This window comes from Dermacentor andersoni, chromosome 1 (assembly GCF_023375885.2).
Source record: "Dermacentor andersoni chromosome 1, qqDerAnde1_hic_scaffold, whole genome shotgun sequence".
Classification (NCBI taxonomy): Eukaryota; Metazoa; Arthropoda; class Arachnida; order Ixodida; family Ixodidae; genus Dermacentor; species Dermacentor andersoni.
The window spans coordinates 298,379,104-298,393,177 of NC_092814.1; the positions used below are offsets into that span (position 1 = coordinate 298,379,104).

Consider the following 14,074-nt stretch of genomic DNA (forward strand, 5'->3'; position numbering starts at 1 on the left):
ATTCAAGGGTGGGAAGGGTTGAAGGAACCCACCTGCTTTTAACAGGGAGTTCAGTTCTCGCTCGCTGCAGGCATCGAGCACGCAGATTCCTAATCGTAGTATCGGAACCCTCTGCTCGTAAACGTGCTCTCGAAATTTCGGTACCTGTGTGAGAAACAAAAAAAAAAAAATTTTCAATCAAAACACTTGTTCAAGAGCATTTCAATGAAATCGTTATGGAAGAGATTCTCGTTCCTTAAAATCACCGTAAAAGAAATTATTAATTCAACTCTATCGCTAGACAAATGCCCGACGCATCGTAAGTGGCCGTTCGATAAGCCAGAGAGAGACAAAAAACAACAACAGCAATACCTTTATCAACTCTACGCAATGTCTTTGTAGGCTTACATCATGAATAGTATTAGTTGTTAAAATTAAACCCCTAAATACCTACTAGCATTTCCCAATAATATCTAACTTTCCGATTTTCTTAATGAAGGAAAGGTTTGAGCTGTTCTGTTCAGTTTTAAATTGGTTGCAGTGGAGAGATTGTCGTGGAAGAGTACATCAGTTTCGCCATTTTGCTGTGCCTTACACAAAGAAAAAATAATAAATGAAAAAAGTGAGAGTAAGAAACATGATAAAGACAAGCATGCATCGATGGTGAGTTCCATTAGTATAGATTAGATTAGCCCACACCGCAACACACATGCGGCATGGCCTTTCAGTTTTAACCACTAGAGCGTGAGTCTTCCATCTTCTAGCATGGATGACAGGCAGTGCTGCGCACCTCCAAAGCCAGCTTTCCTTTAACTCGGATAAAAGGGTTTCCTAGATTTCCCTAGATTTGTGCGAAATTTGGTTTTCAGTATCAATCTGTCTTCTGCAATCACAATTTCTTGTGTGCATTATGCAAATAGACACAACATTTTATAGCTGACATTTATTTTAAGTACATTTTAATATATTCTAATTATGAAGACACTCGATTAACGAGGAAATAATGTCGTTGTGCAAGTTGGCACGCTAACTACCTAGCCTACTGCAAGAAGTGATATTCACGCATGAAGACGTTAGCATGTAATATACGTTCTTGTCCAAAGATGTTTTGCAACTAAACCAAATGGCCAAGATTATAGGAACTTTATAAGAAATGTAAGGAAGATGGGCGCCAGACTTCCCTTACAGAATGGAACGGTGTGAAAACAGCGCGTAACTTTACGACACCAATGTAAAAGATATTACCATAAATTTTTTAATGCCGCGCACTGACGTAGCACCACCCCACTTACGTGCGTATGCATCATTTGCAGCGGAGCACGGATATGCGCGGCTAATTTTTGTATTTCCTCTAAATCAAAACTCGCCCAAACACACGACCAGTGGGACTCTGTCCAAAGTTACTCTGTCTATGGTGGTTCCGGGTAAATTTGAGTCTGCGGGTGCGTAGTCGGCCGTTTAGCGCCACAATAGCATTGTCGAGCTCGGCGCTAGGTATACATGTCCGCTTGCATCCAGATTCGCCCGTGCTGCTTCGTTTGGTATTCCAGCATAGGCTGGTTTCGCCGGTTAGTGATAATGTATACTTCATTCAGAGTGCACATACATCGGCAGCGCAGCTCGAAGTATGAACTGCGCAATCGCAGCAGCAGTGCTTCCTTACAGGGCCCATGGTATCCACAGACTGTCGTTTACTTGGCAAAATGCGCTCACGGCGCTGCAGTACATTCAAAAGTTTTACTTCGCATGCTAATGCAAAGATAATTTTGGAGGACTGAAATCAAAAGTATAACACCATAAAAATTTCTCAAGCGGGCAACTGACGGGTGTGCGTACGCAAAGCCGCATTGAAGCACATCAGCATCTATACGACGCTACGAACAGCCGTGGTTGCTTTTAGTGGCTGTGGCGTTCGGCTGCTAAGCCCGAGGTCACGGACGCCGCGTTTCGATGGAGGCAAAAGGCGAAAACACCCGTGTAACTTGATTTAGGTGCGCATTAAAGAACCCCAGGTGGTCCAAATTATTCTAGAGTCTCCCACTACGACGTGCCTCGCAATCAGATCGTGGTTTCGGTACGTAAAACCCCATATTTTATGATTATATTATGCCACACTACGGAAGCGGCTGCCCATCCAATCTGTACCCGCGTGGTAGATTTGTCGTTATGACGTGGCTCGAGGTCGCTGGTTCGATCCCGACCGCTACACCCGCATTTCTACGGGGGTAAAATGCAAAAACGCTCGTGGTACTCAGATTTAGGTGTACGTTAAAGAATCCCAGGCGGTCAAAATTAAAACGGAGTCCCCCATTGCCGCATGCCCCATAATCATATTGCGGGCTTGGCATGTAAAGTCCCATATTTTAATTAATGTTTAACACTTCACACACGATGCGTTGCGCCATGTGAGGCAGTGACAGTGCTAACCTTCTCGCAGGCTATGAAAAATGGCGCGCACAACAACGCCTGGAGCAAACACGTCTCGCTGTGTGTTCGGTTTACCCCGCGGTTCACTCAGGTAATGTTTAACATCACCTCACCACTCTAGTATTGCACTAAACGAGGATGAGCTTAAAACGTTCGCCTGAAAGCACAGAAAGTTTCGCTGACATTCATTACCGCAGTGCGTGGAATCCGCATAATTTTGTTGTTGTTATAGTCAATCTTCAGTATTTTACCAGAAAATTTACGTTGCACTTATTGGCATCTGCGCCGGGTATATCCCCACCTCCAAAGCTTCACCTAGATCCATGTATCCTGCTGCGGCCAGAAGTTTCTCTATACGCGTCCGGTGACGCTCCAGAGTGGGATAAACCGAAAGTTAACTCATCGGAATGTATCCGCTACGGCTTGAAAGGTCCCTTGCAACTTTGTTAATTAATTACAGGTTTCCGGCATCTACCGGGTCTAGTGCAAAGGATTCACCAGTATATACACATGCTTGGATTCATCGTTTTCGGGCAAACCCCGTTAATTCCCCATTTTCTCACCCTGAACAAGATTTATGAAGATCGAGCTAGGCCATATTGCTCCGCTAAGTATAAGAGCAAATGCCCGTGTTACAGAACGGATAAGCGCTTCCCTCTTTATGTAACGAAGCAGCAAATATACAGGGTGTCCCACGTAATTTGAGCCAAACATTAACTATATGCAAACGCCACGTAGCTGTACAGCACCAAGGTAATGTTGTTTGCCGTCGTTTAGAGATACTCAGATAATTTTTTGCATGCAGCCTAATTAGATGATTAGTCTTAAATATTTAACCAATTTCTCAAATATTATACTTCGATTACAAGTGCCAATAAGAAAATTGTAGAGCAACATCAAAAACTGCCGATGCAGCTTTTCGTTGCTAGATACGCGCTGCATAAAAGCGTTTTTTTCGAGCATGAAGAAGCCCGCAAATACAAGCAAAATTGCCGCGCCACGTGTATTCGCGGCGCACGGTGAATTGATGAGGTAAGCAAACTACTGCAGGTGGCGGCGCCAGGTGCGCTGATGACGTTCCGATCATTATAAGCCGTTATCACTCTTTAGCGCCTTATTCATCCGCGTCGAACCATTATCAACCGTGACTAACCGTACTTCGGCGGCGGCTGCGTATGGCGAGGCCACGCATGCCACTATCTTGAAAGCGATCTGCGATGGGGACACAGTGCGGTGAGTGATGATAGCTTCCCGCACGCTGTGTTCTCGCCGCTTAGTTCACGTTGAAGCGAGAGGCAGCACGAAGGTCAATGTGGTCAAATCGCTCGCTGCTGCGGGCCCTATCCTGAAAGCAATCGTTTCACGCGACGGACGGACGGAGGGACGGACGCACGTTTTTCCTGCTTGGGTAGGCATAGAAATGCTTACGCATTTGAAAGCAAGTGTACACGAAATTGATGATCCTTATGTTTGGGGACAAGACAACACAGGCGTACAAGTATATGATTGTACCAACTACATGAAGAAGTGCTTCCCGTCACGTAATATTCAACAAGATACTCACAGACTCGCAATAGAAAAGATGCAATGGGAGCGCCATGGAATTTAAGCACAGAAACGCACGACGACAATGCTCCGAGGAACACAAATAACACAAGAGTGGCCCACTTAACACTTATGTCCGCACATTATACAATTTATTAAAATCATGTGTGCCTGCCTTGCAGGAATAATTCAGAAGGCCTCATCAAAAGACGGTCAACAGACTCGCTAATCAGCGTGATGGCAAGCCTCACGTGGGCAGGCCCGCGCCTCCCGATTGCCTCGTTCAACTGCCGCCTATACAAAGAGAAGCACAGTGCACCCGGATAGAAAACAACATGACGAAACACCTACTGTCCAATGAATGCGGCGTGTGACATTGTCATTGGAGGAGAATAAATGGGGAAGACGTGGGAGTATCTGTTACCGCAAACACAAATGTACTCCTTTTGACAACGGGAGCGCAGCACATCCCCAGTCGAAGCCCACAGTGACTCGACCAAGGTGTATCTCTCTGTGCATCTCCTGCAGTCTCTCTACGCCGCAGTGCTCCGATTTCCTCATCCCGTGCGCTTCAAAACGGCTACGTTGTGTGTCGAACAGCTTTTTCTACACTTGCATGACACCCGTTTGGAAAAGTTGAGGCGTCACGCTGCCGTCCAATAAGCATTGCGCTTGGTCGAAGCTCGAAGCACGGCACCAGGCACCCTGGCGGCCGGTCTCTTGGAGCCGAGCCTCAATAACGACCCCATTCGACGACGTTGCGTGCGACCTGAGTGTGTAACGAACTGCGGTGCATATCAGGTGTGCGACGAGTGGAACGGCATTACGATTCTCGCATGAAATGCTCCCTTGGGCTCCCGCCAGGGAGCCCGCCGTATTGTCCGCTTCTCCTTATGTCAAGAGAGTCACCCACGCGCCACATATTGCGTGGCTACCAGACTCACACTTTCCTCGACAACAGTCGTTAATGCCGCAAGTTGGCTGTGCGCCAACCAAGCGAAATGACTTGGTGTCACCCACCAACTCGGCACACAGAGGAATGGGTTCATCTACGCGTCTAACTGTTACCACTCTATCACGGTGAGTCTCACGCCGTCGCATTATACACCGGCTGTCGCAGCTATCACGCATCGCGTTTTTTTTAATGAATGGGCCATTCTACGCGAAAATAACTAGGTGCATATTTTTCACTGTCCAGTAGACTAGCCGCCAGTGATTGCGTTGTTGATGCCATTCAATTTAATAAAAACGCCGATCCAATCGTGATAATAGATGTTATGAATGCCAACTTTAGCGACAAGTGGATTCCAAACAGACATAAAGCTAACAGCACAGAGACTCGTAATGTTTGTTGCTGACAACGCAGAATTTGTGAGTGTGAGATGAAGTGATGCCGCGCATGTGGTGTGCGCTTCATGTGTCATCTGATTCTCAGATACTTTTCATGTTGTCTTCATATCTTGGCTGCATCACTAACATCGGGTGGTTTTCGTAGACATATCCTGCAGTGTAAACTCATCAAAGGTTCTCGTTCACTTAAAATATGTGCCAAATCCTCTGAGTCCACTCAGTCCTTCGCAGGCGATATGCCTGTGTGGCCGAGTATATGCACACGTAATTACTGTATTGATTGCTTTGACAAATCAGCGGAACAGACAAATGTGCACTAACCTGTGTGCAGGTAAACAATTTGGTGGTACGCTTGAAGATATGTTAGAAACGCGCTGTATTACTCATCGTCGTTGGCGATAACACAAGCGCCTGACGTGCCTTCTAACGGCTTTTGCAAACAGTGCATTCATCCAAGTGTGCGTTCCAGCTGCATATGATAGCCTAAAGCGTTTGTAATGCAGCGAGCCAACGCATTTCCTTGCTCCATAAAAAAAATTAAAGATGGTAGAGAAAGCAACCCGTTTCGAGCGTATGGCACGCAGAGATAGATCGAGCGAGAGAGACAGAAAAGTCACAGTCTCGCCCGGAAGGCGAAGCATTGATTGCGATAGCAAATTAGTAGACAACTATACGAAGTAAGGATGGCAGCATTATCGGTCGCATAAACTTGGAGACACTCGCTTACTAACTCAATAAACGAGCATGGTGTCACCACGCGCAAGCAAACGTGAACATATCACACTCGATGAGCGCGAACACTCGCTGTCAGAACGCTGGCGAAACCAAGCGTGGCAGCAGCAGCGAGCGAAGTGATCTTTATCTATCGCTTCGATGCAAGAGCGGCGAGAACATGGCGCGTACAAAGCTATGAGGCGTCTAGACATTTGCCTATAGAGATTACATAGACTGAAACTTACAATGAAACTTGCCGGCAGCATGTGGTAGGGTAGCTACGTATGGACAGCAGCACTGCGCCTGAGATCTCCCGTGGTGAAAATGAATTTTCAATTTATTCCGTATCTTCCGGCCTTATTTGGCGTCAGCTGCGAACTAAACGCTAAGCGAGCGTTGAGTGCGCGATTGCTGATCATTTATTATTTATCGAGTATAGGTAAACCGATACCTTGCTGAACTTATGTTTGTTCTCCAAGGCCCGCACTGATAAAGCACTCCTATATGCTAGAATTGTTCATAAGAGCAAATCCCAGTGAATCCAGGTCTTGGACATATTATTAACGAAGGCGGCTGGCCAATGGCTAGTAGCACTTGCGAACGAATATCTTTGTAGAAAGTCACAAAGCTTTTCGTAAAAGAAAATTAAATTATGGGGTTTTACGTGCCAAAACCACTTTCTGATTATGAGGCACGCCGTAGTGGGGGACTCCGGAAATTTTGTCCACTTGGGGTTCTTTAACGTGCACCAAAACCTAAGCACACGGGTGTTTTCGCATTTCGCCTCCATCGAAATGCGGCCGCCGTGGCCGGGACTCGATCCCGCGACTTCGTGCTCAGCAGCCTAACACCATAGCCACTGAGCTACCACGGCGGGTCGAAAAGCTTTTCGTTCGTAAGTTCTCTTACCGTAACTTTTCGTTCGTAAACTTGTGCGTTGCCGTAACTGAAAGACGTCCGACTTTATTCTAGCCGCGCCTATACAGGGTGTTCTTTTTTATACCGCACAGATTTTTTTATTGAAAGGCTAATAGTGTAGCGAACGCTTCGTTTTCACAGATAAGTCAGTGAGTATCAAAAGAGTGATTAACAAAAATTTTGTTTAACTTTTTTTATCAGAGCATTGGGGGCAATTGTCTATATAAGAAATTTGATGACATCCACATTTAAAGCACCCGTTTTTTTTTACCTTCAAAATCGCACGTAATAAATAAATAAATAATAATGGTCCAATTTGAGCGCTCAACACAGCCAATATCAAAAGCTAGCGTGCCGTGAGCACTGAAATGGTGACCTTGCTATCATATCAGACGGAAACGCCCCGTGGCGAAAAGCGAGACGAAGTTTGAAACAACGGCACGGCCAGTCGCGGCAGATACTGATTTGGCAAGTATACCCTGGGACACATGGGCCGCCACGTGGTGTATTCGTATTTGCCGCGACATGCCACCATTCAAACCTCGCCACACACATCGTCACAAGGCATTTCCGTTTGGCGTAACTGCGGGGTGCGCTCGGCTTCTATGTTCCTTTTGAGACATTCCACGAGGAATGTCTCAAATTAGGCACGATTTCAGAAATTAAAAGAATTAGAAAAGACACGGGTGCGTTAAAATGTGGCTGCCTACAAATTTGCCACATAAAGAACTGTCTGCAAGGCTCTAATAAAAACGTTATTTATTTTGTTAATTAGTCTTCACATACTCACGTTGTCAGCGGCAAAGTATGTGCGCCTCGCCGAAGAAGTTGAGCAACTTAACTGCAAGAGCGGGCACGTTGGCTAGGCTCATAAACTTCTTATAAAAATCTCCATGGTAACAATAAGAAAAAAATAAAGCTGTATGCACCCTCGGAGGGCGCCACCATCCAGCCACAGAGGTCCATGCCTTTAGTGCCTTCTACAGACATAATATACGTAAAGTAAGGTACGCAATGGCTGTAGGAAGGGGGATCAGCGTTTACGCTCGTACAGGTACTAAACCAGTACGTTCAAAACAACAAATGCGTGCTTTGTGAATGTAGCATAGCAAGAAAAATGGGAGCGAACATGAAGAACTCTGTATGTAATATATATAACCGAACATTAACGTAATGAAGGACTTGCGCGCAGTGGAGCAGGAGGAAATGTTTAATAAGTGATCATAAAAGAACAATTCCTTTTTTTATCATGTTAAGGGGAGTCTAACGAGGAACAGTAACTTAAGCTGCATTAGTGGGCGTAGCCACAAGTGGTTGCCACACTGATAGCCCCTTGCCCGCCCATACATCTACGCTCCCGAGCTACATTAGTAGCAAAGGGCGACTCTTGCTATGAGATGATACTTAGTCGGCCAGAATACACACGGAAACGATGGAAAAGTGGTGACGCTGCCCGTAAGTTGCCGCACCAGCTCATCGTGACGTCATTGGGTAGGCATCTACTCGGGTCTAGCTATTTGTTTATCGGTAAAGAAAGACTACATTACATATTCAAGGAACCGAAGACTCAACATGGCAGATTTCGAGAACTTATACTAGCCCAAAATGGCCTAAATACGATGAAGTATTCCGAAATTTTCTACGTCACACCGAGTGCTGAGAGAGTGATTGATAGAGAGAAAAAATGTATAGAAAAGCAAGAAGGTTTAGCGAGAGACGTAGTTGCAGCCTCACACGGGGGAAAGGCAGTATGATGATAACGAGAGAGCAAGGGGAGAGGACGAGAAAGGCAGACGAGCACCCTCCGAAAGAAGTAAACCGCACACACTACATAGCAGCAGCAGCAGGCGCCTTTAGAATCTACAATGTAGGCCAGTCAATGTCAGGAACTTAAACTAAATTCTAGGGTTTTAGGGACCAAAACCACGATCTGATTATGAGGCACGCCGTAGTGGGAGACTCCGGATTAATTTTAATCACCTGGCGTTCTTTAACGTGCACGTAAATCTACGTACACGAGTATCTTGTTCTTTCTTCTTTTCTCTCTTTTTTTTATTCCGTCCCCACCGCAATGAGACCGCCTCGGCCGGGTCCAAACCCGCGACCACGACCAGTGGTTTTTGCAGCGATTTCATGCAGCGGTTGCCGAGAAAAACGAATTCTCCTTTTACGTGTATTTAGATAGGAGCACTCGAGCTAAAGCTTCCTCTTAACTACTTGGTCGACACGCATGCAACAAAAGTTCATAATGACACGACCATCCTAATAATGTATTCGTATAGCGGAAAGAAAATGTGTGCGGTATTTGGAAAACCATTGGGGGCTTTTTTCCCCTCTTGGCCGGCGGAGAAGGGAGGCTTCGTTCCGGCCGCGAAGCTCTCCACATCTCTGTAAGGTGCCTTGTGGATGTCTCGTGCTGACGATGCCCTCTCGGTGAGCGCATATTTCCCCCCTCATCTTTTAAGAGGTTCAATGCATACAAGCATTTGTCTCGCAAACCAGATTTTTTTTCAAGGGAATTTTCCACGTCTCAGTAATTTCTCTTGTCGTATTCGAGTGCTGATTGCCGTGTTATAGTTTGTTAACGAAGCTTTCCCCTCAAGTCTAAATATTTTAAGGCAGTTTTCCTAGCCTCTAAAGCCGCTCGAGTTCGCTCTTCTCCTCGAGCGGCCATTTTTCCAAAAAAGCATGCCTTCCAACCGACTATCGCGGACAACATGAGTTTCTTTCCACGTAAGTGTGAGGCTCGGAGCAGGAGCTGTGGCGCTTGAAAGTAGCCTGGGGCCCGACGAACCAACCGACTGAGCTATCTTTCCGGGCAACATCGAAGGGTCACGAGTTCAAATCACCTGTTATGTACCTTTCTTCTTTTTTTCGCCCCTTTTTCTTTCTTTCTTTCTTCTTTTTTTTTTTTCTTTCTTTTAATGTCTTTTCCTTTATTTTATCACTGTACGGGAACCCTCCTAAAAAAAGAAAAAAAGAAAGAAAGATATATCTTCAAATATGTATGGCCTCACACTCACATGTGCAGGTCATAAATACCTGGTTCTCTAGCCGAGTGCCATCCATGCGGTATAACCGAGCTCAGATTGGTCCACCTTGACTGACCAAATAGGGCACCACTGTAGGTTAAATGAGGCGTACAACTCCTGCGGGACCCGCCGTGGTTGCTCAGTGGTTATGGTGTTAGACTGCTGAGCACGAGGTCGCGGGATCGGACCCCGACCACGGCGGCCGCATTTCGATGGGGGCGAAATGCGAAAACACCCGTGTACTTAGAATTAGGTGCACGTTAAAGAACCCCAGGTGGTCGAAATTTTCGGAGTCCTCCACTACGGCGTGCATAATCAGAAAGTGGTTTTGTCACGTAAAACCCCATAAATTAATTTTTAATTTAACTCCTACGGGGACGGTAGAGTATCCGTCTCCAGTGCAAGAGGACCGTGATTCAAATCCCGGTGCCGCGCTATTCTCCACCGGAAAATACAAAAAAAAAACCGTGTGTTGAGAAAATTGCACAAACAGGCCTGGAGTGCGGCCTGATCCCGGTGACAAGAACCGGTAACGCACTCTCTCACCAGAGCAGGATTGGCCACCCTGGTGCAGTACTTGGCCACAACCTCCTATATGAATACAACAATCGAACCCCGGCCCTCAGTCCCCAGCAGCCGCGAAGCAACTGACCACGGCGGCGGTCAGATCTGTGACGCTGCAGAGGGTGCTAAGAATACCTGGCTCCGGACAGGCCGCCATTGGAATCTGAACCTGGCAACGTTTAACGTTAGAACGCTATCTAGTGAGGCGAGTCTAGCAGTGTTATTGGAGGAATTAGAGGGTAGTAAATGGGATATAATAGGGCTCAGTGAGGTTAGGAGGACAAAAGAAGCATATACAGTGCTAAAAAGCGGGCATGTACTGTGTTACCGGGGCTTAGCGGAGAGACGAGAACTAGGAGTCGGATTCCTGATTAATAAGGAAATAGCTGGTAACATACAGGAATTCTATAGCATTAACGAGAGGGTGGCATGTCTTGTTGTGAAACTTAATAAGAGGTACAAAATGAAGGTTGTACAGGTCTACGCTCCTACATCTAGTCATGATGACCAGGAAGTCGAAAGCTTTTATGAAGACGTAGAATCGGCGATGGGTAAAGTCAAAACAAAATACACTATACTGATGGGCGACTTCATTGCTAGGGTAGGCAAGAAGCAGGCTGGAGACAAGTCAGTGGGGGAATATGGCATAGGCTCTAGGAATAGCAGAGGAGAATTATTAGTAGAGTTTGCAGAACAGAATAATATGCGGATAATGAATACCTTTTTCCGCAAGCGGGTTAGCCGAAAGTGGACGTGGAGGAGCCCGAATGGTGAGACTAGAAATGAAATCGACTTCATACTCTGCGCGAACCCTGGCATCATTCAAGATGTAGACGTGCTCGGCAAGGTACGCTGCAGTGACCACAGGATGGTAAGAACTCGAATTAGCCTAGACTTGAGGAGGGAACGAAAGAAACTGGTACACAAGAAGCCAATCAATGAGTTAGCGGTAAGAGGGAAACTAGAGGAATTCCGGATCAAACTACAGCACAGGTATTCGGCTTTAACTCAGGAAGAGGACCTTAGTGTTGAAGCAATGAACGACAATCTCATGGGCATCATTAAGGAGTGCGCAATAGAAGTCGGTGGTAACGCCGTTATACAGGAAACCAGTAAGCTATCGCAGGAGACGAAAGATCTGATCAAGAAACGCCAATGTATGAAAGCCTCTAATCCTACAGCTAGAATACAACTGGCAGAACTTTCTAAGTTAATCAACAAGCGTAAGACAGCGGACATCAGGAACTATAATATGGATAGAATTGAACAGGCTCTCAGGAACGGAGGAAGCCTAAAAACAGTGAAGAAGAAAGTAGGAATAGGCAAGAATCAGATGTGTGCGTTAAGAGACAAAGCCGGCAATATCGTTACTAATATGGATGAGATAGTTCAAGTGGCTGAGGAGTTCTATAGAGATTTATACAGTACCAGTGGCACCCACGACGATAGTGGAAGAGAGAATAGCCTAGAGGAATTCGAAATCCCACAGGTAACGCCAGAAGAAGTAAAGAAAGCCTTAGGAGCTATGCAAAGGGGGAGGGCAGCTGGGGAGGATCAGGTAACAGCAGAGTTGTTGAAGGATGGTGGGCAGATTGTTCTAGAGGAACTGGCCACCCTGTATACGCAATGCCTCGTGACCTCGAGCATACCGGAATCTTGGAAGAACGCTAACATAATCCTAATCCATAAGAAAGGGGACGCCAAAGACTTGAAAAATTATAGACCGATCAGCTTACTGTCCGTTGCCTACAAAGTATTTACTAAGGTAATCGCAAATAGAATCAGGAACACCTTAGACTTCTGTCAACCAAAGGACCAGGCAGGATTCCGTAAAGGCTACTCAACAATAGACCATATTCACACTATCAATCAAGTGATAGAGAAATGTGCAGAATATAACCAACCCTTATATATAGCTTTCATTGATTACGAGAAAGCGTTTGATTCAGTCGAAACCTCAGCAGTCATGGAGGCATTACGGAATCAGGGTGTAGATGAGCCATATGTAAAAATACTGGAAGATATCTATAGCGGCTCCACAGCCACCGTAGTCCTCCACAAAGAAAGCAACAAAATCCCTATAAAGAAAGGCGTCAGACAGGGAGATACGATATCTCCAATGCTATTCACAGCATGTTTACAGGAGGTTTTCAATAGATTAAGCGCCAAAAGTGACGGCACACAAGAAGAAATACAGACAGGACAAGGCGCTACTTGCAACTGTTTATTGAAATGACAGGTGGCTGATTATATAGCCATGAGGAGAGGGGAACGAAAAAAGAAAGGAGGGACACTAAATATGTGAATGCGCACGTGCGAGAACACTGAAGATAGAGGGAATCATGCTTAATCTAAATCTAAAACTTATCTAAAAACATACTTTCATTCGAGTATATATTCAAAGACGGGGTACTGATACAGTTGTCCCCTCTTTTTTTAATCTCGTTGGCCTCCAACAATTCCCGCGCAACAGAATCTTTACTTTTATACATGATTGTCGTATCATGAAGCCTCGCTTCACATACCCGTTCATCCTCATTTCCGCAGGCCTTGCAATGAAGCGGCAAGTTTGAACCATATCCATTTTTCAATGATAGCTTATGCTCCCGCAGGCGTTCATTAATACATCGCCCAGTTTGGCCGATATACTCTTTTCCACACTTCATTGGTATGTGGTATACTACCCCTTCTTCACACTTAACGAAGGGGTTCGTATGTTTAATAGAACACCCTACTTTTTTTGAGTCATCCGGAGCAATTAGGCGGCACAAAGTGGCAAGTTTTCGCGGCGCGGAAAAAACCACAGGAATTTTGTATTTCACAGCGACATGTTTCAGATTATGCGCCACTTTATGAGAATATGGTATCACCACCGCTTTACCTTTCTTTTCGACTGTTAGACCTTCGTCACTTCTTTTTTTTTTTTTTTTCTTTTTCTTTCTTTTTTGAGTTTTTTCAATAACGCCTCTGAAACTGCGCTTAAAGCCAAGCAAGGAAAGCCAGCCTTCCTCAACTTCAAAATCTGGTCGTCAAAGCTTGCTTGTGCCTTATGACAGCATGATTTTTTCAGTGCGGATTCTAGGCACATAGTGGCAATTGCTCGTTTAACAGTCTTGGAGTGTGTAGACTCATACGGCAACACCTCTTTGCGGGCACGGGGTCGGTACATCCAGCAGGAGCCTTCGTCAGTAAGGGTTATGTTAAGATCTAAAAACTGCAAGCTGTTATCCTTGGCTAGTTCGAAAGTAAAATCTAAGCCTTTTCCTTGCTGTTTAAAATCAGTTAAAATGCCCTGCACAGTATGAGAGTAAGTCAAGGGAGATCGTTCCGTCAGTAAAATTAAAAAATCGTCAACATACCTAAAAACCTTGAGCACATTGCCTCCGTCAAACACCTTCGATAGCGCTCTGTCGATGCCCGCAAGGAAAATGTTGCAAAGTACGGGAGCCACGCACGAGCCAATACAAATTCCTTTCCTTTGCACATAATAGTGGCCTTGAAAACACACAGCCGTTGAGCACAAATAAAACTCCAAGAGTGCCATG

General features: G+C 45.5%; 1 protein-coding gene across 1 annotated transcript in view; it reads right to left on the reverse strand.

Moving 5' to 3' along the window:
* LOC126547700 (nose resistant to fluoxetine protein 6-like) overlaps window positions 1–14,074 on the reverse strand; it is a 69,464-nt gene that overhangs the window by 33,767 nt on the left and 21,623 nt on the right. The window contains exon 3 of the mRNA XM_050195653.3: window positions 33–144. Within this exon, the coding sequence (XP_050051610.1) occupies window positions 33–144 (112 nt within the window). The remainder of the gene's footprint in view (window positions 1–32; window positions 145–14,074) is intronic.